This window comes from Bubalus bubalis, chromosome 2 (genome assembly GCF_019923935.1).
Source record: "Bubalus bubalis isolate 160015118507 breed Murrah chromosome 2, NDDB_SH_1, whole genome shotgun sequence".
NCBI lineage: Eukaryota > Metazoa > Chordata > Mammalia > Artiodactyla > Bovidae > Bubalus > Bubalus bubalis.
The window spans coordinates 187664244-187692186 of NC_059158.1; the positions used below are offsets into that span (position 1 = coordinate 187664244).

General features: G+C 53.6%; 2 protein-coding genes across 5 annotated transcripts in view; both read right to left on the reverse strand.

The window, feature by feature from the left end:
* Window positions 1-5329, reverse strand: part of CROCC (ciliary rootlet coiled-coil, rootletin) — a 51072-nt gene extending 45743 nt beyond the window's left edge. Inside the window, exon 1 of the mRNA XM_044938223.2 lies at window positions 5259-5329. The gene's annotated coding sequence lies outside the window, so the exon portion shown is untranslated. The remainder of the gene's footprint in view (window positions 1-5258) is intronic.
* A 5207-nt stretch (window positions 5330-10536) lies between these two features.
* On the reverse strand, window positions 10537-24606 carry NECAP2 (NECAP endocytosis associated 2). 4 transcript variants are annotated; one of them, XM_006066583.4, is made up of 8 exons: window positions 24449-24606; window positions 22163-22263; window positions 19370-19474; window positions 19203-19284; window positions 18145-18253; window positions 15461-15638; window positions 12610-12694; window positions 10537-11821 (listed from the first exon to the last, which is right to left on the reverse strand). In XM_006066583.4, exons 1-8 carry the CDS (start codon window positions 24538-24540, stop codon window positions 11773-11775), a joined length of 801 nt encoding a protein of 266 aa, XP_006066645.1. In that variant the 5' UTR covers window positions 24541-24606; the 3' UTR covers window positions 10537-11772. The 4 variants fall into 4 exon arrangements, with proteins under 4 accessions (XP_006066645.1, XP_006066647.3, XP_044794168.2 ...); XM_006066585.4 differs by lacking the exon at window positions 15461-15638; XM_044938233.2 differs by lacking the exon at window positions 12610-12694.
* Window positions 24607-27943: the final 3337 nt, after the last annotated feature.

The following is a 27943-nucleotide window of genomic DNA, read 5'->3' on the forward strand; positions in this document are numbered from 1 at the left end:
GAGGGGGCCCAAAGGCGCTTGGTGAACTGAACTAAATTATTCCCCACCAGGGCCCTAGGGGATGGGGGAAGGGAGTCAGAGGCCAGAACCCTTGGCTCTGCCCACAGAGTTCTCCCCATCAGTCCTTCTGGGTTCTATCACAGAGCCCAAGAAACCATACTAAAAAAACCCTGTGTGTATGTGCACTTTCTAATGTTCATAGCTTCCATCCAGCTCTCAAAATAACCACTGAATTCCTCATGGAAAGCTCTGGATATTACAGATTTAGCATCTGACTGCCTGGATTTGGCTGTGCTTCCCATCAGCTGTGTGACCCTGGGCCAATGACTTTGCCTCAGTTTCTTTATCTGTAAAATGGGATGATAACAGTGCCTGCTTTTACCATGAGTTTTAAATAAGATGATTCATGCTTAGCTATGTACCAGGATATGGTGTGATAGGAACTGCTGTGTGTTCAGCAAAAAACATTTCCAGTTCTTCTATGGGAAATGGCTAGAAGTAATTTCCCAGACTCCCTTGCAGTCAGATATGGCCATGTGATCTAGTTCTCACTAGCAGAATTATTGATGCTTTTGAACTGTGGTGTTGGAGAAGACTCTTGAGAGTCTTGGACTCTCCTTGGACTGCAAGGAGATCAAACCAGTCAATCCTAAAGAAAATCAGTCTTGAATATTCATTGGAAAGACTGATGCTGAAGCTGAAACTAATACTTTGGCCACCTGATGCGAAGAACTGACTCATTGGAAAAGACCCTGATGGTGGGAAAGATTGAAGGCAGGAGGAGAAGGGGACGACAGAGGATGAGATGGTTGGATGGCATCACCGACTCGGACATGAGTCTGAGCAAGCTCCGGGAGATAGTGAAGGCAGGGAAGCCTGGCATGCTGCAGCCTATGGGGTCTCAAAGAGTCAGACACGACTGAGCGACTGAACAGCAACAGCAGAATTAAGACAAAACTAAAGTCTGCCACTTCAGACCTAGCCCATGAAAACCTCCCATGAGGACTTCTCTCCTTCCCTGTCCCCCAGCTGGAAGGAAATAATGCGGCGTTCCTAGAGAATGCTAGAGCCACAAGCTGGAAGGGGTCTGGGTCTGTAGGTCACCATGTAGAAAGCCACCTCACAGGACTTCTCATGAATGAGAAATAAACTTCTTTTGTTCTAAGTCAGTGAGATTTCAGGATTTCACTATCACATCAGCTGTGCTGTGCTTAGTTGTTTAGTCGTGTCCGACTCTGAGACCCCATGGACTATAGCGCACCAGGCTCCTCTGTCCATGGGATTCTCCAGGCAAGAACACTGGAGCGGGTTACCATGCCCTCCTCCAGGGATTCCTTCCCAGGGATCGAACCGGGGTCTCCCACGTTGCAGGTGGATTCTTTACTGTCTCATCCACCAGGGAAGCCCAGGAATACTGGAGTGGCTAGCCTATTTCTTCTCCACGGGATCTTCCCGACACAGGAATTGAATCAGGGTCTCCTGCATTGTAGGTGGATTCTCTACCAGCTAAGCTACCAGGGAAGCCCATGGCATCAGCCAGAATTACCTTAATGACTCCCCACTGTTATGTAATTAATAGCACTGGTCTTTGTTTGTTTGTTTTGTGGTTGCCAGCATGAGGTATCTCAGTTCACCGCCAGGGATGGAAGGCCAGCGCCTGCAGTGGACGCGCAGAGTCCAGCCCCTGGGCGCCAGGGATGGAAGGCCAGCCCCTGCAGTGGACGCGCAGAGTCCCAGCCCCTGGGCGCCAGGGATGGAAGGCCAGCCCCTGCAGTGGACGCGCAGAGTCCCAGCCCCTGGGCGCCAGGGATGGAAGGCCAGCGCCTGCAGTGGACGCGCAGAGTCCAGCCCCTGGGCCAGGGGAGCCCTTCGGGCTGGCTGTTACTGCGCTGTCAGCAGCAGCAGCCAACCTAGAGCCCCGCCTGGCGCACTGCAGCCCCTCAGCCACTGCTGGGTGAACCCAACCTAGAGCCCCGCCTGGCGCACTGCAGCCCCTCAGCCACTGCTGGGTGAGTACATCCAGAGAAGACACCCTTTGCACTCACTCCCTCCCCACTCTTGCGTAGCCCTCTGCCCGCCCTGCAAAGCTGCCGTTTGCCAGGTCCAGCTGCAGGCCCTAGCCAAAAAGTCCCTCAAAGGCTACTCATGCATCTCAAATGTACCAGCTGCTCTTACCCATTATCCCTTCTTTATTCTCCAGTTGCTGACTAGAAATTATGATAAAAGTACTGAACCTACCATGAGCCAGACCCTGTGCCTAAAATTTTGCACCTCTACCTTATCTGTTTAAACCTTCTTGACAGCCCTGGATGCTGCTACTGTTCTACCCACTTTACAGATGACAACAATAAGCCTGGGTGCAGTTAAATGATTTGCTCAGAAACACTATTTTAGGAACAATCCCAGGTGTTCTCCTTACTTATTGCAAGTAATAACACTTTCCTTTCCTCTCCCCACACCAAAAATTATTTGCTCAAAGTCATCCAGTCATGGATGAGTTACAAGCTGGAATCAAGATTGTTGACAGAAATATCAACAACCTCAGATATGCAGATGATACCACTCTAAAGCAGAAAGCGAAGAGGAACTAAAGAGCCTCTAGATGAGGGTGAAAGAGGAGAGTGAAAAAACGAGCTTAAAACTCACTATTAAAAAAACTAAGATCATGGCATCCAGTCCTATCACTTCATGGCGGAAAAGGTGGAAAAGGTGGAAGCAGTGACAGACTTCCTTTTCTTGGCTCTAAAGTCACTGCAGATGGTAACTGTAGCCCTGAAGTCAGAAGACGACTGCTTCTCGGAAGGAAAGCTATGACCAACCTAGATAGCATATTAAGAAGCAGAGACATTACTTTGCTGACCAAGGTCCGTCTAGTCAGGTCTTTCCAGCAGTCATGCACAGATGTGAGAGTTGAACCATAAACAAGGCTGAGCACCGAAGAATTGACGCTTTCTAACTGTGGTGCTGGAGAAGATTTGAGAGTCCTTTGGATGGCAAGGAGATCAAACCAGTCCATCCTAAAGAAAATCAACGCTGAAGCTCCAATACTTTGGCCACCTGATGAGAACAGTCAACTCATTGGAAAAAGACCCTGATGCTAGGAAAGACTGAGGGCAGAAGAACGTGACAGAGGATGAGATGGTTGGATGACATCACCAATTCAATGGACATGAGTTTGAGCAAACTCCAGGAGATGGTGAGGGACAGGGAGGCCTGGCGTGCTGCAGTCCATGGGGTTGCAAAGAGCTGGACACAACTGAGTGACTGAACAAGAGCAACACCTCCAGCCATGAAGAGCTGAAGCCACAGGTGAGACCCACGTGTGCCTGGTTCCAAAGTTTTAAACAATCACAGGATGGCTACCATTATGTAGTACTTACTGTATGCCAGTCACCACCCTAGGTTTCTGATGTGTATTAAATAAGCCACTGCCACCTCTTGCCCAGCCTGCTAAGATGGCTCCTCATGGGTGTCCCTACTGCCTCTCTCGTCCCCCACCCATCTGGTCTCACACATCCCTCTTCTGTTCAACCCCTACTCCGGCTACCATCACGCTCAGAATAAAATTCAAAGTCCTACCACGCCCACACGGCCTGCTTGATCCAGCCTGGTCCACCTCTCCACCTCATCTCTACTCTCCCGCAGCGCACTCCTCCCCAGCCACGCTGGCCTTCCTGGTTCTCATCTCCCGCAGCGCACTCCTCCCCAGCCACGCTGGCCTTCCTGATTCTCATCTCCCCCAGCGCACTCCTCCCCAGCCACGCTGGCCTTCCTGATTCTCAAACACACCAAGCACGCTACAGCTCGGGGCCTTTGCACCTGTCACCTTCTCCACCTGGAATGCTCTTCCCCTTTCCTTTCACGGCCAACTTCTGCTTCTCAACCAGACCTCGGCCAAAAATGTCACCTTCTGAGAGTGTGAACCCTGATCTTCCAGCCAAAAAAAATTTTTTTTCCTACAGGTATGCTGTTGGTCTGCTCCAAGGGCAGGAACCAAGTTGGCCTTGCTTACTGGTGTCTCTGAAGAGCTTAAGGCTCCAAATACCATTAACAGTTGCAGAGTGAGTGAAGGAATACTAGGAGACAAAGAGTAATATAGGAAACTAAATGAAAAAGAAAAAAATAGAAAGGAAAAGAAAATTTCCCTGGGTTTGTCGGGGTCACACAGGGCAAGTCTTGGGCTGTGTATTCTCCACAGAATGGGATCCCACAAGGACCCCAGGAACACATATTCAACACCAGCCACATCTCAGGAGCCCAAGGTTAAAAACTGGGCCGTGTCCCCCACAGCGGACTCCCAGATGGGAGGGGTACCTAGTCTCCAAGGGCTGACCCAGGGCTTGAGAGAAACACGGGAGAAGAGGAACTAAGTCAAAGAAATCTCCAAGATCCGTTTCTGACTCCTGAGGTCTTTCCTGACTGAGGAGCCTGCCCTGGCCTTAGCCTCTGCTCTGATCGGGTCACAGGATTTGGTTGGTAAGCACCTGCTGTGAGCTTAGCTACGGAAAACAGGGAATCTCAGATGAGAACAGATGGTACCCGAGTGTCACTTCCCTCCAACCGTCTCCCAATCCCCAAGACAAGTAGAGGTCCCAGAGGGATCTGGGGAGACTGGTCCCCAAGAAGGCAGGCACCGGCTCAGAGCGCTGTCCTCTTGCGCTTGCATAAAAATCACAAGGGAGCCGGCTCACAAGGGCAACCCCAGAGATGGGGGTCTCAGGCCCCACGGTGAGAGGCCCCAGGAGGGCCCAAATCCCTGCAGGGTTTGCCATGTTGGGGAACTCAGTGGACCGCGCTGGGCCTCAGTCTCCTCATGGGCAAAAGGGGACTTCTTGCGACTTCGCAGGCTGCACGGAAACAAAATCCCAAGCATGGGGGGCAGGGCCGGCGCCCGGCCCACCGGAAGCGCAGGAAGGGATGCCTGCTGGTGGCGGAGTTGGGAAAGGCCTGTCCCGGGCGAGCCCCCGCCTCCTCCCGCCCACCCTAGGCCGCGGCAATCGGGCGGGATTTGGAGCCGGACGGCGGGCAGGACGTCCGCAGAGGCCGCGGGCGCTCTCCGCCAGCGGCGGGCCGGGGAGCGCGAGGGGCGGCGCGCGCCCTGAGGCCCCCATGCCCCAGGCCCGGGGCTCCGGCCCGCCTCCGCGTGCGCCCGCCTCCCCGCCTCCGCGCGCGCCCGCGACCCGCCCCACCCGCGGCCGCCGCCCGCCGCGCGCGCCCGAGCCCCGGGCCCACGGCAGGGCGCGCCGCCGGCTTCCTACCTTTGCGCGCCAACGCCGCTGCCGCGCAGGCCGGGCCGGAGGGCGGGGTCAGAGGTGGGCGGGGCAATGGCGGACCGGGGGCGGGGCCAGAGGCGGGGTCGAGAGGGGCTGGCGCCCGAACCGCCCGCGTCCTCGCGTCGTCCCGCGTCGGGGGCGCGCCCTGGGCCCGGGGCGGGGCCGGTCGCAGGGAGAGTGAGGCGGGCTCTGGCCCGGAAGCCACACTGGACGGAGGGCTTTTCCCACAGGCTTGCATTTATTGCTCCGGACGGTAATAACCCCCAAACAGGGATTATTAGCTCCTTATGCCAAAACGGGAAATTGAAGACTAAGCCAGTTGCTCAGGGCCTGGAAGCTGCAAGGTGGTAGGGTCGACCTGAACTGAGACCCAGTAGCAGTCTGGAGTTCTGTGTCCCCAGCTGTTTGGCAACTAATTCGTGTCTGACCCTTTGCGATCCCATGACTGTAGCCCACCAGCCTCCTCTGTCCTTGGGATTCTCCAGGCAAGAATACAGGAGTAAGTTGCCATGCCCTTGTCCAGGGGCTCTTCCCGACCCTGGGGTTGAAATCCCCTCTCCTGCATTGGCGGCAGGATTCTTTACCTCTTTGCCACCTGGGAAGCCCTTGTGCCCCCTGGCCCTGCCTTCAAGGTCTTAAACTCCTGAAGTCTGGCCTTGACCCATCGCCCAACCAGACTGAGGAGGCATCAGTCACTTGACCTGTGGGGAGAATGTCTTTGTTTTCCTGGTTGTCCTGCAGTTTCCGATGAGGCACTCTGGCCTCCGCTTGTTTGTGGATAAAATGGCAGAAGCCCACGTACTGCCCTTCCCGTCTCAGAAGCTCGGGTGCCTTCTCCACATGGAATGGGGAGGAAACCATAGAGGACAGCATGCTTTTGGAACGAAACAGCGATGTGTCCTGCCTGTTCTGGCAGTAGCTCAGATGTCCATCCTCAGTGGGCCTCGACTTCCCCGCATCCCTGAAGGCACTGGGTCCATTTCAAAAGGGGGAGGCAGGCAGGTCTGAATCTCTAGGGTGGAGGAAGGAATGTTTTGTCTGAAAAAGCATGTTTGATTTTGTGATTTTACATTTGGAAAAAAGTAAATTCCCACAAAGAAAAGCAGCAGGCCTACAGCTGATGGTTCCGTTTCCCCACCGGTAGGAGGGGATGGATGGTGGCGGTGCTCAGTCGTGTCCAGCTCTTTGCGACCCTGCGGACTGTAGTCCCCAGGCTCCTCTGTCTGTGGGATTGCCCAGGCAAGAACACTGGAGTGGGTAGCCATTTCCTCCTCTAGGGGATTTTCCTGACCCAGGGATCAAACCCTCATCTCCTGCTCGGCAGGTGGATTCTTTACCACTGTGCTACCTGGGAAGCTCCCCAAATGGTAGTTTTATCTTTGTCAAAGCCTGGGTTTTACACCTGAGAAACTACATTAGGGGTTGCCAGTGTGTCCTTAGGGCTCTGATACCTGGGGATGATGGAGGCAAGGCTGCGACCTGGGCCAGGCCTGAGAGCTGTGGTCCAAGGTTGGGGTCAATCCCTGGGGTCTGGGATGAGGAGGGCTGTGAGGTTTGCAGGAGAAGGGCACAGATTCCCTAAGGAGGGCTGACCGACCTCTGCCAGCAAGCAGATGGGCCCCCAGCTTCCCCAGCGTGGCTCAGGTCTGTGTCAACCTGTCCCGAATCTCCAGATTTGGTGAATCCCTACCCAGGCCCGGCTCCTTCATGGATCACAGCCTTGTCATGACAAACCTAGACAGCATATTAAAAAGCAGAGATATACTTTGCTGACAAAGGTCCATATAGTCTACAGACTATGGTTTTTCCAGTAGTCATGTACAGATGTGAGAGCTGGACCATAAAGAAGACTGGGTATTGAAGGGTTGATGCTTTTGAACTGTGGTGTTGGAGAAGACTCTTGAGAGTCCCTTGGACTGCAAGGAGAACAAACCAGTCAATCCCAAAGGAAATCAACCCTAAATATTCATTGGAAGGTCTGATGCTGAAGCTGAAGCTCCAGTGCTTTGGCCACCTGGTGTGAATAGCCGACTCACTGGAAAAGACTCTGATGCTGGGAACGATTGAAGGCAAAAGGAGAAGGGTGTGGCAGAGATTGAGATGGTTGGATGGCATCACTGACTCAATGGGCAGGAATTTGAGCAAGCTCTGGGAGACAGGGGAGCCTGACGTGCTGCAGTCCATGGGGTTGCAAAGAGCTGGACATGACTGAGCGACTGAACCCAGGTGCTGACAGGCTCATGGCCTTCCCAGCCCACTTCTGGTCCTGCCTGTCCCCACAGAGCCCTCACTTCCAGAATGTTGCTCACAGCGTTGAGGTCTGCGCTCAGACCCTGCTCTGAGCTCCAGGGTCTGCGCTCCCCCCTTCTTGCCCGTCTCCCTAGTGGACCTGTCCAGGCCCACCTGTACCAGGTCTCCCTTGGGGGTCCCAGTGCGCACACCTCGCAGGCAGCCCACGCTGGTGGCCTTCCACACTGCCGGCTGTTAACCTCCCATTTTCTCGTTCCATCCTCCGTCCCCTTTGAACTGTTCTGTGAAGGGGAATTGTAGGCTACAGGTTCTAGGGTTATTTCAGCTTTACAGGTAAGGAGACCGAGACGTCGCAAAGGTGCAGTGGCTTCACCGAGGGCACACAGCGCGAAGTCCAGTGGGTCTCACCCCATGTTCTTTCCTCTCCACCATGGCACTGCCTCCCGATATTTTGGGAGGGACAGCAAACAGCTCCTCTGCTGGACCTTCTTAGCCCGGGGCTCCCAGGAGCCCACCGCAGGGAAGCACACACTGGCATCAGCCCTCCCCCGGAGGCTTTGAGCCCGCTGCCGTGCTGACCCGGGGCTCGGTTCAGCCCAGCCTGGCCTGTGGGCATTTGAACCCGCAGGGCTGCTGACACTGGTCGCTGCCCCATAAGCAGGTGGCACCCAGCCCTGCGGCCCAGGTCCGGCCACCAGAAGGGAGCTATGCCGGCCCCACTGTGGTGGGGTCTAAGTCTGTGGCTCCAGCAACGGAAACACGCGACTGGGACTTGGCGCCCACACGCTGCTAGGGCCAAGTGCTTGCCAAACCCAGGTGCGAGGCTGGGTTGGACTCTGCACCCCATCGGCAGACCACATTAAGCAGGGGGCTTAGAGGACATGTGTTCCAGTTAACTGGACTTGCTGGATACCTTAAGGTTAACTGACAGGGTCTTTAACTAACGCCTGACTTTTTTAAGATCTTTTTTAAACCTTATTCATGGCTGTGCTGGCTGTGCTTCTGTGCCCGCGCTCTCTGGTTGCTAAGGGTGGTAGCCAGTCTTTGTTCCGATCCGCAGGCCTCTCACCGCAGTGGCTTCTCTTGCTGTGGAGCCGGGCCTTGTTGCCCCGCAGCATGTGGACCCCTCCCGGACCAGGGATCCAACCCGTGCCCCCTGCAGTGGGGACATGGAGTCTTAACCACTGGACTGCCGGGGAAGTTCCTGAGACAAATTTTACATTAAGGGCACAGACCAGTGCCTTGCGGACATAAGCAACGGCTGTTGTCACAGAAAGGGAAAGTGAGGCCCCAAGGAGCCGGATAAGTGACCTCCCAAGGCCATACTGCCATTAAGTGTGTCCAGCCCCTTCTTTTCCTCTGACTCCCATTCGATGCCTTGTCACCTTTTGTATTAGTTCTTTATTGCTGCCTAATGATATCACTGCAAACTTGGCAGCTTCAGACACATTTACTCACTCAGTTTCAGGGTTCTGGGGTCTGGGCACAGCTTGGCTGGGTCCTCTGCAGGGCTGCCAAGTGCTGGCAGACGGGGCTTATCTGAGGATCAACTGGGGAAGGGTCTGCTCCTCAGCTCAGGTGGCTCTGGCAGCGTCCGGGTCCTTGCAGACCGCTGACCTGAGTGCTTCAGCTTCTTGTTGGCTATCGGCGAGGCTGATCTTCCCACCTCAACACTATGGCCCTGGGACCAGGGCAACTCACGCAATGTGGCAGTCGGCTTTTTAAAGCCGGTGAGACATGTTGCAATGTTATGTAATCATGAACATATCCTGTAGTCTCAAAGCCCTCAAACCCAATACCTACCTCCTATCCCCACCCCAGTTTGGAAGCTCCAGTCAAGGAAGTGAGGAGATGCATGGTTCGGTACTGGAGGCTGACCTGGGGACCCCGGTCCCATAGCTGGGATTCTAGCTGGTGACGCACCAGACTGTCCCCTGCCCTACAGATCCCTCAAGGTGCTTTCCAGGTTAGATTTTTTTGACTGCGGTTTCTTCAGCAGCACCATTATGAATAACAGTTCTGGATGCATTACCTGATTCTACATCAAGGTGATTAAGGTCAAACTACAGGATGGGCACCTGCTAGTGCTTCAGATGCCTCGTCCGAGTGACATTTGGCTTAAGGAGACCGCGGGCACACATTTTTACCGGAAGACGGTCTAGATCAAAGCCCAGGTCTGTCTCCAAGAACCAAGGGCTCACCTTCAACGGCACGTGGCTCCTGTCAAGGGCCTGCTCTAACGCCAAGCCTGCTCTTTCCTAGCGTCTGAGGCTTAGGGAAGATGGGGAGGGACCTCCTCTAACGCCAAGCCTGCTCTTGCCCAGTATCTGAGGCTTAGAGAAGACGGGCAGTGACAGCAAACAGGCCGAGCGGTTCACGCCTCCTGAGAGCCCTTGAGGTAATTTCCTTTTCTTACCCTGGAATTGGGTCCTCAATTCCAGTTCCCTTCGTCCTTTGCTGCTGTTCCGGTGCTCAGCTGTGTCAGCCTCTCTGTGACCCCGCAGATGGCAGCCCGCCTGGCTTCCGTCCGCCACTGCCTCCTGGAGTTCGCTGACTCACATTCACCATCCACCTCCTGCTCCTGTCACCCCTTACGCTGCTTACCAGTCAGAGGGGCCGTTTCTATAACGACAGTGAAAGCACACCTTTGTTACAGAAGCCACAGGCGTGGTAAACGCCGCAGCCTTTACCTTGTTTTTCGACACCCTTACTGTTTAGGGAGCTGCTTCCACGGGGAGGTCTTGGCAGGAGGCAGGCTCGCCCCCCACATTAGAGGGCAAGAAGCCCAGAATGTCCCAGAAGGGCAGAAAGGCTGTTCTCTGTAACCAGAGAAATTACTGGTTGCCTTAGGGCAACAGGGCCAAATCCCCCCATTCTGGCCAACCTGTCGCTGTGGCCCCAGTCTTAAGTCTGGACATGGGTTCAGTGGTAAAAGGCGGTGTGTGTCCTGCGGAGGCATCCTGGAGGAGTTAGCAGCCATGGCGACAAAAACATTTCCATCTCTGACACACACTGACAGAGAAGGATTTCCCTCTCTGACACTGACAGAGGAGAAGGATTTATTTTTTATCTTAGAAATCTGGTCCCACCAAAAGGCCAACTTTTTTTTCAGTTCATCATCTAGACCTTTCAAAAAGGAACGCTTTCAGTTAAAGAGGTATTGGATGTCAATGGAAGCGATTTTAGAGGTGTGCTCAGATAAAAGTATTTCCTATAAACCAGGAACACAGGCAAGCCTAGACTTCCAGTTGCTTCAGAACTCCTTCTGTGTGTCACGCACAGTCCCCGAAGGAGAGGAGAAAGGAAGGAGCTGTCTGCAGACAAGGCACTTCAGGAAACAGCCGCGAGAGAGCCCAAGTCCGCCAGGAACCACGCAGTGAGCCTGGGAGCCCAGATGGCGGCCCGCGACGCCAGGGCCAAACCCCTCACCTCCATGAGAACAGCAGCCACTCTCTGGCCCAGACGCAGGCCTACCTGCCGCCAGCGCCTGCCTCAGCCCTGCCCTGCCCACCAGGCCTTGCACACACGGAAACCAGGCCATGAGGTTGAGATGAACACTGCTCCTGAAGCTCAGAGCAGCTCCTGCGGCTGACGGTGAGGAATGCTTTCAGAGGCTCCTGCAGGGGCAGGCTGCCAGAGCATGCTTTTACAAAGACCATGCGTTAGTGCAGATCAGCACATTAGCAAAGCAAACATTAAAAGACTTTTAAAAAGCTGGTTAATACTCTTGGTTTCCCTCCTGATCATCTGTTCAGGCTGCAGCCTAAAGACCTGCTGGAAATCAGGAAGGACTCCCTCCTCCTGACTGGAGTGGCTCAGCCGACGCGCGTGCACAAAGGCCCCCTCCAGACAGCGATGGTGTGAGACCTATGGCCTCCCCCGGACGGGCTGGTCTGAACCAGGCAGCACACTCCAGCCCTTCTTTTGCTTTGGGGGCTTGTGTTTAATAAGAGTCATCATGATGGAAGAGTCTCAGAGTCTCGCTCATGTCAAGAGGACAGACGGGGATAGGGATCCAGGAACTCTTCTTCCATGTTCTGGTTGCAAATTCGAATCCCAGGCAACAGTGTGACATGGGCCAATGTACCGCCCAACACGCCCAGTCTGTTGAGAGAGCCAGGCAAGGAGGAGGAGAGGAGAGACTCATGTTCCCAACAGAGGCTGGCCAGGGAGCACCGCAGGCTCCTTCCTTCAGCCCCGACGAGGCGGCTCCTCTCCAGAAGTCGTATGAGGAAGAGTCACGTCCAGGTCAGAACTGGACCCAGCCTGTGCCTGGCTGAGTCTGGCTGGAGGTCGACCTGGAAAGATAGGGAGGGGGACCGATTTCAAATGTTTGGAAATACAGAGCACAAGAGATGTAACTTCTCTCTAGGCAGAAAGAACTCTAAGAAGCCAGTTTCTGAATGTTCTAGAGCCAGGGTCAGCAAACTACAACCCAGAACTAGACCAAATCTAGTTTTCTGCCTGTCTATGTAAATCAAGTTTCACTGCTACACAGGCACACTCCCTCACTCACATACTGTGGCTGTTCTGGGCTACAGGAGTGCTGATGAGGAGCTGGGATAGAGACCAACTAGCCTGCACAGTTTAAACTTTGGCTTCCTGGTCCTTGAGAGAAAGTGTGTGCTGACTTCCAGCCTACAGCCTGTCCACATAACGATGCTGTGTATTTAGCATCTTTTCACCCTGACCCCTAGGAAAGGCTTGAAATTTTAAGGAAGCAGAAAAGGCAGAGGTCCCATGAGGATGGGCCAACGCCAGAACCCTGGTGAACGCTTGGCCCAGTGTCCTGGGATAGCTAGTGGGGAGGAGATCAGAGGTACTGTGACAAGCCAGAGTACCTGGTGAGGTGGTTTAAAGACCAGAAGGAGCTGCAGAGGGCGGCTCCAGGCCATTCAGCAGCGGAAGGCAGCAAAAAGCCTTCCCAGAGAGAAACGTGCCACCCGGAGTGGGCACTCAGTGGCCTGAAAGTGTCTGCATCGGTGCTCTTGCTCCCAACATCAGAAGGAAGGCACTGGGGCGATCCCAGGTTTGTAGAATAACAGCCCTGGCCCCAGTCCCAGCACAGAGAACCTGACCTCCTCACCCTGTGGATTTGGTGAAGTCTCCCCAGATGTCGGCAGTGGCAGTGGTGGCAGGCTTGGGCTGTGGCCAGGACACGGTGGCACCTCCTACAGACGTCCCCAAGTCCAATGGGAAGAAGAGGAGAGAAGGAGATAGAGGCGTCAGAGACCTCCCCTTCTGGTTGCCTCAGTAACCAGGAAATCAGAGTCGTGATTCCAAGGTGCTGAGAAACATGTGCAGAGACGTGCCTTTTGGCAACAAACACCTCCAGCCATTCACATTTCTGCTGCTTCTGACGAGCCCGAGGGGCCCCTGGAGATGCGCAGAGGCCACATGACCGGTGAGGGGAGGGGACCAGCGGGGGTGGGTACCATGCCATCACTCTACCTGGAGCACACCTCGCCCCAGCCATTTATGCTGGAAATCTGTCTAAAGTGTACTACCTCCTGACCTCTTAGATGAAGAACGCTCACCAAAACTGCAACACTGTCTTTATATAAAGTCCTTGGGCCAGTGTCTGGCTCAACTAGCTGAGAAAGTTATGTGCCAGACATGTGCCAAGTCCTAGGAGCCAAACTGTTATGGGGCTGGGGAGTCTTCCAGAAGTCCCAAGTGGGCATCTGTGTGGGCTCTGTCACCGGGTGGAGGGCACGACGGGGCGGCAGGCCTGCTTTTCCGGCCCCTCCCCCAGTGGTGCCAGCACCCCTTCCTAAGGCCCTGTGCCAGCCACCTGCCGTCCCACCAGCTACGTCTAATGTCTAATGGGCCAGAAAACCACATAAAAGTAGGGCCCTCCACAGTTCAGTAATTCACCCAGTTAAACACTCAGTGAACTATAAAACGTGGGCTGCCCCGGTGGCTCAGATGGTAAAGAATCTGAGGTCAAGAATCTGCAGGTAAAATCCGCCTGCAATGTGGGAGACCTGGGTTCTACCCTGGCTGGGGAAGATCCCCTGAAGGAGGGCATGGCAACCCAGTCTAGTATTCTTGCCTGGAGAATCCCATGGACAGAGGAGCCTGGCAGGCTACAGTCCATGGGGTCGCAGAGTTGGACACGACTGAGCGAATAAGCACGTAAGTATTTAATAGACATTATTTCGTTTGAACCTCACCACAGCCCCTGGGGCAAGACAGGCCAGCCTGTTTGACTTCATGCAGGTTACCTCAGCCTCCGTCTCCGTGTCTCTAAAATGGAGACAGTCGTGATGCACACTTTTCATAAGACTGACCAGTCTGAGGATCAAATGTGTTACTACAAGTTGAAGGGCGTCCAACAGGCCCATCAACAGTGATGGTGTGGTACCGATGCAGTGGCACGCAAACGAGAGCTAAGGTTCGGGGCGTGCTCACGCTGCCCCAGGTGCCGCTCTGCGCGCTGTGTGGTTGGCGCGTTGGATCCTCACAGGAAACCTGTGCTGCAGGCATCATTGCCACTCCTTTCCTACAGATAAAAAACCGAGGCACAAAGTAGCAGGCAATCTTCTGAATATCACACAACGGTTAGCTAGACTGTGAACTCACTCAGTCTGGCCTGGGAGCATATAGCAAATGGTCGTGAATGCTGGCTAGTCACGACCCGCAGCTGCCTGTCTGGCGCGTCACGTCGCACAGCCTTGTGAGCGGAGGCCTGGGGCCACACCTGCAGTGCCCGCAAACGCTATCTGGCGTGACACGGGGCTCCACGTTGGCACTGGACGTGCATCGGCCACAGACAGAACGCCCGAGACTATGGCCCTCAGACCTCAGTGAGCCCCCAACAGTGTGAAGTGTGCAGGTTCCCGCCCCGTCCCCAGGATGCCAAGCCCAGGGGTCCTGTGACCTCACTGAGAGTGACTCCAGGGGCTAGGCAGGCGCACTCCCCAAATGCTGCTCCTGCCGTTCTCTTGGGGTGAGGGATTCCCCACAGGGCTGAGGTTTGAAGCCTGACCTCCAGGTAAGCCCAACCCTTAAAAGGAAAAGAAAGCAGGCTTCTTGTCGGGATCCCCCTCCAGCCCAAGATGCTGGTCAGAGCAAGGGGTCTGGGGACAGTCAGCCAGCCCAAGGAAGGTGAAGACCATCACACTGGCCTGGCAGGCAGGGTGGGGACACTGAGGGGCCGGGCTGGGCTCCCAGCACCTCTGCGGCTGGCACGAGGCACTCACGTCCAGAGCCCCGGGTCTCCAGGGGCGCTGCTCACGGCCTGGAGTGACCGCCAGCACAGCCGCTGGGGGAGCTGCCTCACGGCGTCCAGTGCCCAACAGCCTTGCTGAGGAGCCCGCTACAAACTCAATCTCCAGGTATACTTCCCACCACCCGCCGTGGAACACTCGTGCAGCCTCCATCTCCCTAACACACCAATGCTTAAAAGTCTAAGTCCTGTTCATGCTCTTCTTCTGTCTGCAACGCCAGCACCCCTGCCCAGATCTTTGTCCTTCAAGGCCTGACTCAATGCCACCTCTTCCATGACGACAGCTCCCCAGATCGCGTGGCTGTAGTGAGTCTGGTCCCTGTGCATTTGGCCTCTGTGCTCAGGACCCTTCTCTTCTGTTACGAACCGACTGAGCATCCTGTGACCAGAGACCATGTCACCATCACTCACTCATTTAATGAGCAGCCTCTGAGAACCAGGAACCCATGCGCTGAAGATTTCACGGCAACAAGTGAGTTGTAGTCCCTGCCCATCAGGGCGGGACAGACACCCTGAAGGAGAAGTGGTGGGAAGAGAGGAAGCCCTTACCCAGTGTGGGCAGGACCAGCTTTGTGGCACCCAACCTCCAGTTCCTCACAACGGGCACTAAGTGTGACCAACATGGGTGAAGGAGGGAAAGCTGCGGGGCCCGCTGCCAGGGGAAAGAGGAGCCCAAGCTGCGGGGCCATCACCCTCACACACTGACCTGAGCTGGGAGAAACTGCTGGCTGGATGACAGAGCCCCCCACAGACAAATACTCCCCGGAGAGAGGGGCCAGGGCAGCGGTCTTTGCCCCTGGGGGTGGGGGAAGCAGGCTCAGTCCTCCCGTGCTGGTGGGCCGGGCACGGGGCGTCCCGGCTGCGCCGTCCTTCTTCTTCATGCTCTAAAAAGAGGGGAGGAATGAGCATCGGTCAGCTCTGTTGGACCCTACTGCCATCAGAAAACTTCACAAGGTGACCCCGGAGCCCCAAACGTCTGCGTCACCAGGACGCTCAGCAGCCATCCACGCAGCGCTTTCACCTTGAAAAGCTGTTTGTAAGAATCTTTAAAGCTGAACATATGACCTGATGCCCCTGCCATTCCACTCCTACATGGACCCAACAGAAATACACACACGTGGGCACCAAAGACGCCACCCGCACACCGACAGCAGCGCTCCTGTCACAGCCGCACTGGAGGCGCCCGATGCCCGCCCGACGCCCGCCGTCAGGCGACTGGGCGCCGCCTCATGATGCGGCCTGCCACCACACGAAGATAAACCGACTACACTCAGCAACATGGATGCTCTCACACATGCCAGGCTGAGTAAACGAAAGGAGCCATACACAAAGGAGTATGAGGTGTGTGAGTCAATCAATAAAACGTTAAAAACAACATCAGGATAGTGCTCACTCTGTCCTGCGGAAGAGAGCAGGGGAGGGGCTTCCAGAGTGCTGAGAGCCATCCACGTCTTCATCTGGGGGCTAGCTTGTGTGAGCAAACTTGTGTTTTCAACATTTATTTCCTCATCTTCAGCTGCACTGGGTCCTCACGGCTGTGCATGGGCTTTCTCTCAGTGCAGTGGCGTCTCCTCTTGCGGAGCACGGGCTCTGCAGCACAGGCTCAGCAGTTGGGTGCACAGGCTCAGCTGCTCCACAGAATCTGGGATCTTCCCGGACCAGTGATAGAACCCATATCCCCTGCACTGGCAGGCAGATTCTGAACCACCAGACCACCAGGGAAGCCTGCATATTTGTTTTTAAAAAATTCACTGAGTTCTGCATTTACAATGTGTGTACTTTTCTGTATGTATATTATACCTCAACGAAACATTTAATAAAGAAAAACAGAAACGTCAACACCGAGGTGAACCAAAAGCCAGAGCATCTCAAAGATGAAGATGGCATGGTTCCCACCTTGCCAGGAGAGCAGCAGCTTAATCCAATGCTGAGATCACAGACCAGAGTCAAGTGAACTGAAGTGAAAGTCACTCAGCCGTGTCTGACTCTTTTCGACCCCATGGACTATACAGTCCATGGAATTCTCCAGGCCAGAATACTGGAGTGGGTAGCCTTCTCCCTCTCCAGGGAATCTTCCCAACCCAGGGATTGAATCCACGTCTCCCATATTGCAGGTGGATTCTTTACCAGCTGAGCCACCAGGGACGCCGGAGAATACTGGGGTGGGTAGCCTAAGCCCTCCAGGCCCCGGGTATGCGTACAGCTGTGCTGATTATTCTAGCTCGACGACCCTGCCCAAGATCCTCCAGCTCTCTACGCCTCCACTTCCTCTCCTGTAAACGGGGAGAATGTTTAATCCACGTGAGAAGTGCCCTAAAAACACTACCTGGCACACGGCTGATGCTCTTTAAATGTTAGTTTCTTTCCCAATAAGACAGAGACTCACATCCCAATCAGTCCACGGGACATGACCTGGATTTTCTCTTAAGAGATAGTTGGCCAACTTCAAGGGTCCCAAATCATCACCAGCAGGAAGCAGAAGAGAGGAGAAAAGAGATAGTAAGTGAAGCGGAAGACTGTTATTTTCGGGTTACAAACTGTCTTCAGAAACAAATCCACTAGTTCCTCAGTTCCCCCAATCATTCAGCTCCACCCCCACACCCAGGCAGAGGCCACGTCCTGCACTCCAGCCCAGCTCAACTGCTCCTGAGATGCAGGGCCCGTCAGGACCACGACAAGGGAGCCAGGACACCACCGCCAGCAGAGCTGCCCGCGACCCCCAGTGCCCACCCGACGCTTCCCCACCAGCAGAGCACTGCCCATCTTTTTTTTTTTTTAATTTGGCTGTGCCAGGTCTTAGCTGTGGTGCGAGGAATCTCTTAGTTGCAGCATGTGGGATCCAGTTCCCTAACCGGGGACTGGACTGGACCCGTGTCCCCTGCATCGGGAACGTGGAGTCTTAACCAAAGGGCCACCAGGGACGTCCCCAAAACACAACCCGAGATAAGTACATGGGCCCCCCTGCCAAGAGCCAACACGGAAACATCAGCTATGTCAGCAAGCAACTGACGTTCCTCAAGAGGCTTTGCACACGCCATGCCCTCTGAACTGCCCTCTGACCTCTCTTCCCTTGCTCGTAGGTCACTTCTTTCAGGAAGGCGTCTCTGGTTCCCCCTAACTCTAGGCTGCAGGACTCCCCACCCCAGGAGTTCACGGCACTGAAGACATCCTGAGGTCACAGAACCTTCCCGCCACGTAATCACATCTTGATTCCCTCATCTCAGCTCCACTCTTGAGCTCTGTGATAGCAAAGCCCTCTTGCTCGCCCCCAGCGCAATACCTGGCATTGGGCTGCTGCTCAATAAACACGTGCTGAACTGTGAGAAGAGTGGCGGCTCTGGGCTGGGCTTGGTGTGGTGGCCAAGGCCGCCGAGCAGGGGCAGCACTCACCGCAATGTTGAGCTTGATGGTCTGGCCCTCCTTGAAGCTTAGGTCCAATTTGGGACCTTGATCTGGGTTCTGGGCTTGTTTTGCAAATTCACACTGCTGTTTCACCCACCTGGGGAGAGAAGAGGAAGGACGAGGTGAGGAAGGAGAGGGCTGCCCTGTGTTCACGCCCTCGCTTCAGTCCCACCTGCCATCAGTCCAGGACAAGGCTGTGACTGCAGCCTTGCGGGAGGACCTGAGAGCAGCTTGAGAACTAGGCCTGCGTTCAGGTCCTGGCTTTGACACGTAGGCAGCTGCGCGTTTGCCAGTTTCCTCACCAGCAACACGGGATGCCGACTGCCTACGCCTCAAAGACTATGAAACGCCACAAGGCCATTTATGTAGAGGGTCCTAACACTGGTCTTCAGGAAATCTGAGAACCTGGGCCTCTCCTCCTCAGCATGTGGCGTGAAGACTAAAACACCATCCGGGGGCTTAAAAAGTAGATGGTGAGACGGGACAGACGCCCAGCAAGTGGAAAGCACCAAAAAGGTCCCTCACCCTCCAAAGAGCAGCGCTCCAGCAGCCACGCAGAGCCGAGCGGAGCTGGAAGCACTCACGTGAGCAGCCGCACACTCCCCACAGCCAGAGATGGAGGCCTCAGATGGCAGGGGAGAGGCTTTCCTGCCGTTCTAGCTTCAGAAAGGACCAGCAGGGCATGTGCTGAGTGGCCTGGGAATCCCAGCACTGCTTATCACAGCATGGAGGAATGGGTCTGGAAAGGCCAAGGGAGCCGGGAAAGGACCCCGGCCACTCAAGGGACTGACGGGGGCAGAGACGGGACACCTCCAAGGCTGGGGCAGCTGACTGGGGGTCAGAGATGGGCCTCAGGAAAAGGAGACCTCAAGGCAGAGATGAGGACTCGCAGAGCGCAGAGGGGACCTGTCTTAAAGGAGAAGTGAGTTCCCCTGAGACTGCCAGCAGACAGATCACACACAACCACCTGGGTATCCTAACCTGGGAGATCATTCTGTCCCACGAAAGAGGGAGGAGGCATGAGTGTGTCTCCTGGAACCACTCACTTGAAATGGTCCTGCAAGGCAACATTGAAGTCAAAGGCGTCACCTCGGTCCCCGAAGCCAATTCCAATAAACGCCCGTCGCCCTAGGGGACAACACACAATCAATCCTACTTTCCAAAGGCAGAGAAAACCCTTCTCGGAAGAGGAAGCCCCGAGTCCCGAGCTTACCGTTTCCATCTTCGATGCGGATAACGAAGTACCTGCTGGAATCCGTCACGCTCTCCACAGCTGTGCCGGGAAACTGATCCACTGGGGCCTGAGCAAAGAGCTCCCCTGAAAGCGGAAGTGAGGATGAGCCTTGAGGCCCTCACAGCCTATTTCTATCCCATGACTAGGGCTCTTGCCCTGCGAGGCAGAGCGGCAAACCTGACTCTGGAATTCAAGTCAAACGCATTCTGGCTAAAGGAACACAACAGGAATATAACCGATGAGAGGTCTAAGTCAGAGCTGGCCTACAGGCCAGACTCAGTTCCTAGTTTAGCACTTTCAACTTAACTGCCAACACTTCAAAATCAAATTACATGTAAAATAATCCAGATTTCTGGCTTCTCTTAAAATCAAAAGCTCTAGCAACGTTGGGCTTCCACTTCCACGTGAGAATGACGGGCTGGAGCTGGTCACCATTCCATGTCTCGCCCATTCACATCCACTGCCTGTACCCTGAGGGCCCTGGTTCAGGGAGATCACACGTTCTGCATCATTCCAGTACCAAAGGCAAGACTCGAGGGACAGGTGAACCCAGTGAAGAGGGCGGGTTTCTGCACTCTCAGAAGGACCTGAAGCAGGCTGATTTAATCTAATCACAGGCCAAAAGAGTGACTGATTTTAAAAACAGCTCTTCCTTGGAGGAGGAAATGGCAACCGACTCCAGTATTCTTGCCTGGAAAATTCCATGGACAGAAGAGCCTAGCGGGCTACAGTCCATGCGATGGCATGACGGAGGGGGTTAGAGGGAAATGAATTGGTAGCAATAAACAGGTACAACTAAAAAAACAATAAAAACAGCTCTTGTAAAATGCATCCCCTTATCAACTACGGCTCTCCAAGGTGTAGTGCAACACACATCTTCTGCGAGCATTTACAACTGGTATTGTTTTCGAGCGTGCTGATCTCTGTTGATGAGTCAGGTATTGACCAGTTTCTACTAAATCCTATGGTTCAGAGGTGACTGTGCGATCAAGGCTGAACTGAATCCAAATCGGTGGACCAAGTCTGTAGCTTCTTGTTAACTCCTCTGCCCTCTCTAGTTTGGTACCTGGGGATCTGGGATTCACCTGGATGCTTTCAGCCTAGAGCAGTGGTTCTCCGTCACGGGTGACGTGGACCTCCCTTCTGCCAAGGGGCACCTGGCAATGCCCGGTGACACTTGTGACCGTCAGCACGTGGGTGCTACTGGCCTCTACTGGGGAGAAGTCAGAGCTGTGCTGAGTACCTTAAGTATGACTTAGACCACATAACTCAGCTGGCCCCAAATGTCACTACTGCCGAAGCTGAGACACCCTGGCCTAGAGTGATTGGAAAGTGAGGGACAAACACGACCCAGTGGGCGGGACCCCAAGCTAAGGGTGTCCTGGGGTGGCTCCTGCACGTGAGGCTCAGCTCTGAGCAGTGGCTGGTACACCAGGTGAGTACCTTAAACGTAGTTCCCAGGGTCCCCAGAGAACAGGTGCTGCCATTCCCTTGTGATGCCACCTGGGACGTCCAGCAAATCTCGCAGCCAGAGTTCTCTGGGCAGACCAGGCAGCCGTCCCTTCAAACTCCTCTGCCATCAATGTTCAGTCATGCTTGAAACAAACTGGCGCTTTGGGTCACCTTGCAGTTCACAAAGCATTCGGATATCTATGTGCTCATTTCGTATGTCAACAATCCCGGGAAGCAGGAAATAATGTGATCCCCATTTCACCAAAAAGGAGTCCAAGGTGTCAAAGGTCATGTGGCCTGTCTAAGGCCCCATAGCTCAGACATAGTGATGCAGATCTGAGAAGAGGCAGCCAGTTTTCCTCACGAATCTTTGCATTTTATTTGCCCCACAAAGGAAAACCTCTATGGTAGAAAAAGAAGACATTACAGAATGCTGGGGCATCTGACTGAGAAGCCCTGCATCTGACTCCAGCTCCAGGGGGTAGGCTGGGACTGCTCCAGGCCATGTTGCCCTCCACAGCTCACCCAGAGGCGCTGCTGGCACAGGACTGCCGGAGATGTTGCCAAGGGTGACAACGGTCAGCTGAGTCCAACACAGCCCAGCGTGGCTTGTCCTCTCGCCACGAAAGAGCTGAGAAGGACAATTTCCAGTTCTTTCAGTTAGGGGTGTGGTCAGTCTGGGAAGTTACCATTTAGTTGATAAGCAGAATTCCTGATTAAGAAACCAAGCTAACAGCAGAAGTCAACGTGTGGCTTATCTTCCAGGCAAGCTCCAGGGCTTCCTACTTAGGACCAACCTGTAGGCCTTTTCTCTCTGGGCTCCCAAATTAGTATTTCCTTGCTATGCTATGCTAAGACACTTTAGTCGTGTCCGACTCTGTGCGACCCCATAGGCGGCAGCCCACCAGGCTCCCCCATCCCTGGGATTCTCCAGGCAAGAACACTGGAGTGGGTTGCCGTTTCCTTCTCCAATGCATGAAAGTGAAAAGTGAAAGGGGAGTCACTCAGTCGTGTCCGACTCTTAGTGACCCCATGGATTGCAGCCTAACAGGCTCCTCCGTCCATGGGATTTTCCAAGTAAGAGTACTGGAGTGGGGTGCCATTGCCTTAAGGATGCCCAAAAGAACAGGTGCTTGACGGAAAATACTCTTTTAAACTAAAGGTTGGGGAATGGAGTCAGTGTACAGGTATACCTGGGCTCTGATCTCCAGGACAGATCCCCTGATTCCCTGAGTGGCTTGGCCAGGCCCCACCCGCCCCTCCCTTTACAAAGTGGGAGGCGTGGTACCTCAGCCCCACGCAGGCCTCCCTGGCCTTTACCTGAGGTCCTGTCCTCCAGCTTGATGTAGGCCACCTGGCCTTTTGCAGTGATCCGCAGCCGGCCACTCCATGATGGCTGGTCCAGCTGCCACTCCGCAGCCCTAAAGGGACAAAAACCGTTGTGCCACTGCGAGAGGCTCCCGCTCCCCTTCTCCAATGTTGGGGGTGGGGATAGGGATGGGAAGGGCATGTGGGCTGCGTGCTCTAGACCGGGGTTGGCAGACGTCTCGGGAAAAGGACCACACAATCTCCGTCCGGACTCCTCACTCTGCAGCCGCAGAGGGAAAGCAGTCATACTGCGACACATGTTGGCGCTTCAGGTGTTCTAACTACATATTTTCTACTGAACAGGGCTGTATTTCAGTGAAACTTTATGGACAACCTGATTTTCATATAATTTTCACATTCTGAAAAATTCGTCTTTAAAATGTTCCCCAACCATTTAAAAACGTACAAACCATTCTTAGCTTATGAGCCAAACAAAAACACATGGGTCATAGCTGGCCAACCCCAGTTCCAGATTATAGAGACCGTCTCTGAAGTAGAATTCTAGGTTTTTTTCTGTAGAGAAAGCAACTACTAGGGCCCATAGTTTGCTGAAGACACTGCTAGGCTGTGGCCGTCAGAGCAATCATCTGGGACCACTAAGACCATCTTGGAGGAAAAGGAGAAGGGGAGCAAGCGTTAGCAGACAAGCAAAGGAGAGCCAACAGGACATGTGGGGGTGAATGAGTATTCAGGAAATCTATTCTCAAAGGCAGCCTGAGGAGAAATAAACCCAGAAAACAACAGACCTATCACAACGACCTCTTTTGGCTCTTTTAAAACATTAACTTTACATTTTAGTTCCATCTCAGTAAACCCCCCAAAAGCAAAAACCTTGGGTGTTTCCAAGAGGCTTTTCTTAGAAGTCCCTAAGCATATGCCAGGTCTTGGAGAGACGTCATAACTGTGGATGCAGGTTGTTTTGAAGGCCACATTAATGCAGACTTTCGATTCACACGTCAGCTGACTCAGCTTCAGTTCCTCTTATTGAGACAAGAGGCCTTTAACTCAAGTTAAGCAGAGATCTGAGGCTGAAGTGCAGAGGCTGGCAGTTCCCTTTGTGCCAACCTAGCCATCCTTAACACTTGGTAACCCCGATCTCTGGGGGACCAGACTCATCCTTCTGAAGGGAGGGAGGCAGATGACCATCCCTGGTTTGGTGGCCCATCCCGTTTGACCACAGAAAGCAAATGAGTTTTTGTCTCACTATTGTTGCTTTCATATTATTTTTAAACTATGTCATGGAGGTACTAGGTGTTCAATCAAGTATTTGTTCACTAGAAAATCAGCTACGAGGCCATGTTAACACAACTGAAAAGTAACAAGAGGCCAGAGACGCTGACACTCCGCCATTCCTGTGGTGCAGGACAACCCTGTATGTCCAAATAACCTGGACAAACATTGCCTTCAAGACCGCCCACCCCCACCCCCACCCCCGTGTGGCACAAAGTAGCCATAGGCTAGGTTATCCATATGAGACATTATCTTATTTTCTTTTAATATTTTTCGTCGTTGACAACGAAGACAAAATGCAAACTGTAGAAAGACAGACGGTGCAAGCAAGTATGCTCCCAACCCCCCCTTTCCTCTGGCAGGGCAGTTTCCTGTGTTCACTTCCACATCATCTACTTTCACAAACATGCCTATTTGTTCGACTCAGGAGAACATTTCACCAGACAAGCGCGGATGGATGCCTCTCAACAGCCAGAGGCTGTGATCAGAGCCGAGGCTGGTGCCAGGAAAGCTGGGCAAGAAGGGCCCCTGGGCTTTCAACATCAGCTTAAAACTTCCCAGGACGGCTCCTTTGGACCGGTTCTGGGCTGCTTCCTTCCCGGGGGACTTCTGCCCGAGACAGGGCTCCTGCCCTCAAGTCTTCCCAGGGATCCCTTCTGCCCGAGACAGGGCTCCTGCCCTCAAGTCTTCCCAAGGATCCCTTCGAGGCCGTCAGCCAGCGCTGAAAGGAAGGTCTGTGACGCCACCCGTCCCGACCGTGTTCAGGGTCTAAACGCTGTACGCCGCTCGCACCCTGCCCCGCCGCCGGGACCCCACTCGTCGGACTGAGACAGGAGCAAGTCGGGGTACCGCTCGCTGCTCCGGTCTCGCCCTGAGAGAACCGGCAGCACGACCTGCGCCCGCCCCTCGCCCGTCAACCGGCCGGGCCGTCCTCTCCCACAGTGGGCGCGTGGGCATGGCCGGGGAGGGCTAGGCGGTGACTAGCCTAGCCCGGCGGCAGGTGGTCACCTGTAACCACGGTTGGTGGCCCGCGGCGGGATGCGGTAGACGTGAACATCCGGCTTCACACAGAGAACCGACTCGTACTCCGCTTCCTCCATCTCGACGCCCCGAGCCCGCCGGACTTCCGGCTCCTTCCCGGCCCGACGGAAGTCGCGACTCGACGGCTCCCGGCAGGCTAGAGCGGCAGATCGCGGGCGTCCGCCGCGCGCCGGACTTCCGGCTCCTTCCCGGCCCGACGGAAGTCGCGACTCGACGGCTCCCGTCAGGCTAGAGCGGCAGATCGCGGGCGTCCGCCGCGCGCCGGACTTCCGGCTCCTTCCCGGCCCGACGGAAGTCGCGACTCGACGGCTCCCGTCAGGCTAGAGCGGCAGATCGCGGGCGTCCGCCGCGCGTCGCCGCGCGCTCGTTACTGGAGGTCTCGCCTCACGACCTGTGGCGGAAGGAACCAGGAGCCACCCGACACACGGTGGGAAATTCTTAAAGAGATGGGAATCCCAGACCACCTGACCTGCCTCCTGAGAACTCTGTATGCAGGTCAAGAAGTAACAGAACTGGACATGGAACAATGGACTGACTGCAAATCGGGAGAGGAAGAGGCAAAGCTGTATGTATATTGTCACCCTGCTTATTTAACTTATATGCAGAGTACCTCATGCGAAATTCCGGGCTGGATGAAGCACAAGCTGGAATCAGGATTGCCAGGAGAAATATCAATAACCTCAGATATGCGTATGACGCCACCCTTATGGCAGAAAGCGAAGAACTAAAGAGCCTCTTGATGAAAGTGAAAGAGGAGAGTGAAAAAGTTGGCTTAAAACTCAACGTTCAGAAAACAAAGATCATGGCATCCGGTCCCATCACTTCATTGCAAATAGGTGGGGAAACAACGGAAACAATGAGCTTTATTTTCTTGGGCTCTAAAATCACTGCAGGTAGTGACCTCAGCCATGAAATTAAAAGGTGCTTGCTTCTTGGAAGAAAAGCTATGACAAACCTAGAAAGCATATTAAAAAACAAAGACATTACTTTGCCAACAAAGGTCTGTCTAGTCAAAGCTATATTTTTTCCAGTAGTCATGTATTGATGTGAGAGCTGGACTATAAAAAAAGCTGAGCACAGAAGAATTGATGCTTTTGAACTGTGGTGTTGGAGAAGATGTTTGAGGGTCCCTTGGACTGGACGGAGATCAAATCAATCAATCCTAAAGGAACTCAATCCTGAATATTCATAGAAAGGACTGATGCTGAAGCTGAAGCTTCAGTACTTTGGCCACTGGATTCGAAGGACTGACTCATTAGAAAAGACCCTGATACTGGGAAGGATTGAAGGTGGGAGGAGAAGAGGACAGCAGAGGATGAGATAGATAGTTGGATGGCATTACCAACTCAATGGACACACGTTTGAGCAAGCTCTGGGAGTTGTAATGGACAAGGAAGCCTGATGTGCTGCAGTCCATGTGGTCTCAAAGAGTTGGACACGACTCAGCAACTGAACTGACTGACTGACTGAGGGTTGTCTGAAGGGCTTCTCAGGTGTCACTAGTGGTAAAGAACCTGCCTGCCAATTCAGGAGACATAAGAGACATGGGTTCTATCCCTATATGGGGAAGATCCCCTGGAGGAGGAAATGGCAACCCATTCTTGTCAGGAGAATCCCGTGGATAGAGGAGCCTGGCGGAGTACAGTCCATTGGGTCGGAAAGAGTTGGACATGACTAGAGTGGCTTAGCATACACTCAGGTTACTTGATGTCTAAAGCTCCAGTACTTTGGCCACCTGATGTAAAGAGCCCACTCATTGGAAAAAGACCCTGATGCTGGGAAAGATTGAAGGCGAAGGGAGAAGAGAGCGGCAGAGGATGAGATGGTTAGTTAGCATCATTGATTCAATGGACCTGAATCTGAGCAAACTTCAGGAGATAGTGAAGGACAGGGAAGACTGGCGTGCTGCAATCCATGGGGTCACAAAGAGTCAGACATGACTTAGCGACAACAACAAGGGTTGTCTGAGCACTTCCCCTTCCACAACATCTCAGGAGCTGCAGAGAAAACTTTAATACACATCACACTGCAATCCGTTGTCTGGTTGTGGGTCATCTCTGTTGCCTCGACACTTACACCTGATGTCCAGTTGGCTGAGAGTCAAAGCTGTAGCTACCTAGACAGCTCTCTCTGATGCCTCTCTTTCTTCCAGCCTTTGCTTCCTTCTGCTGTTCCTGAAGGTCCTGCCATCAGCCGACTCTAAGATGCAACCGAGCCTTTTCCTTCTAGAGAAAGCTTTACCTTTCCCACCAGCTAAATGTGATTTCCCTACTGTGCCACCCTTATCCTAACCCACCGTGTGCCCTGGGCCCCTGTAGTCTAGATTCAACAAAAGGATGTATTAAAAGGAACCAAGTTTACTAATATAAGTACTTTTTAAAGTATCCCAGTCTTAACTTGTATTTCTCAATGTTATGGGAGTTACAGTGTTTGGGTGCACGCTCAGTTGTGTCCAACTCTTTGTGACCCCATGGACTGTAGCCAGGTTCCTCTGTCCATGGGATTTTCCAGGCAAGAATACTGGAGTGGGTTGCCGTTTCCTCCTCCAGGGGATCTTCCTGACCTAGGGATCAAACCGAGTCTCCCAAATCTCCTGCACTGCAGGCAGATTCTTTACCACCGTGTCACCCTGAGTCAAATTGTCAAAATCCCTTCCCCTTCTCTACCATTCTATTTCTTTTTAAAAAATATTAATTTGTTTTTGACTGTTCTAAGTCTCCGTCGCTGCATGGGCTTTTATCTTGTCACAGTGAGCAGGGGCTTCTCTCTAGTTCCGATGTGTGCCTCCTCATTGCGGTGGCTTCTCTTGTTATGGAGCACAAGGAGCAGGTTCCAGAACTCGGGCTCTACATCTCAGGCTCAACAGTGGTGGCCCGGGGGCTTAGAAGCCCCGAGGCATGAGGGATCTTCCTGGAACCCACGTCTCCTGCATTGGCAAGTGAATTCTTTACCACTGAGCCTCCAGGGATGCCCTACCATTCTCTTATTCATTACAGAAACATTTCAGTGCTTATGATGAGCTAGGTCCTCTGTGTGCCGCAGCTGATCCCAAACCTCCGATTCGCTGAACGCTCCTAAACTTTCTCCCCGTCCTTCTTCCCTCTTGTCTCTCTCTCTTTTTACTCACTCTGTATAAACTCCTTATTACAGGATTGATCTGCCCTCTTAAAATATATACAAGGTGGTAAAATATACATAACATAAACTTTACCATTCTAACCATTTTAAGTGTACAGTTCAGTGAAATTAAGTACATTTACCACTGTCTATTTCCAGACTTTTTCATCATCCAAAATCCTATACTCATTAAGCAATAACACCCCATTCCCTGCTACCCCCAGCCCCTGGTAACCTTTGTTCTACTGTCTGTATATGAATTTGTCTCTTCCAGGTATCTCATATAAATGTAATCATACAGTATTTGTTTTTGTTTATTTTACTTATTTAGTATTTTCAAGGTTC

What these genes read in the sequence shown, in the direction of transcription:
- NECAP2 (XM_006066583.4), bottom strand. Translation starts at nt 24,540, where the DNA reads ATGGAGGAAGCGGAGTACGAGTCGGTTCTCTGTGTGAAGCCGGATGTT. An exon ending in GCTGGAGGACAGGACCTCAG is followed by an intron (nt 19,475 to 22,162) that starts GTAAAGGCCAGG and finishes TTCCGCTTTCAG; the next exon opens with GGGAGCTCTTTGCTCAGGCC. An exon ending in AGCAGTTTCTCCCAGCTCAG is followed by an intron (nt 12,695 to 15,460) that starts GTCAGTGTGTGA and finishes GGACGTCTGTAG; the next exon opens with GAGGTGCCACCGTGTCCTGG.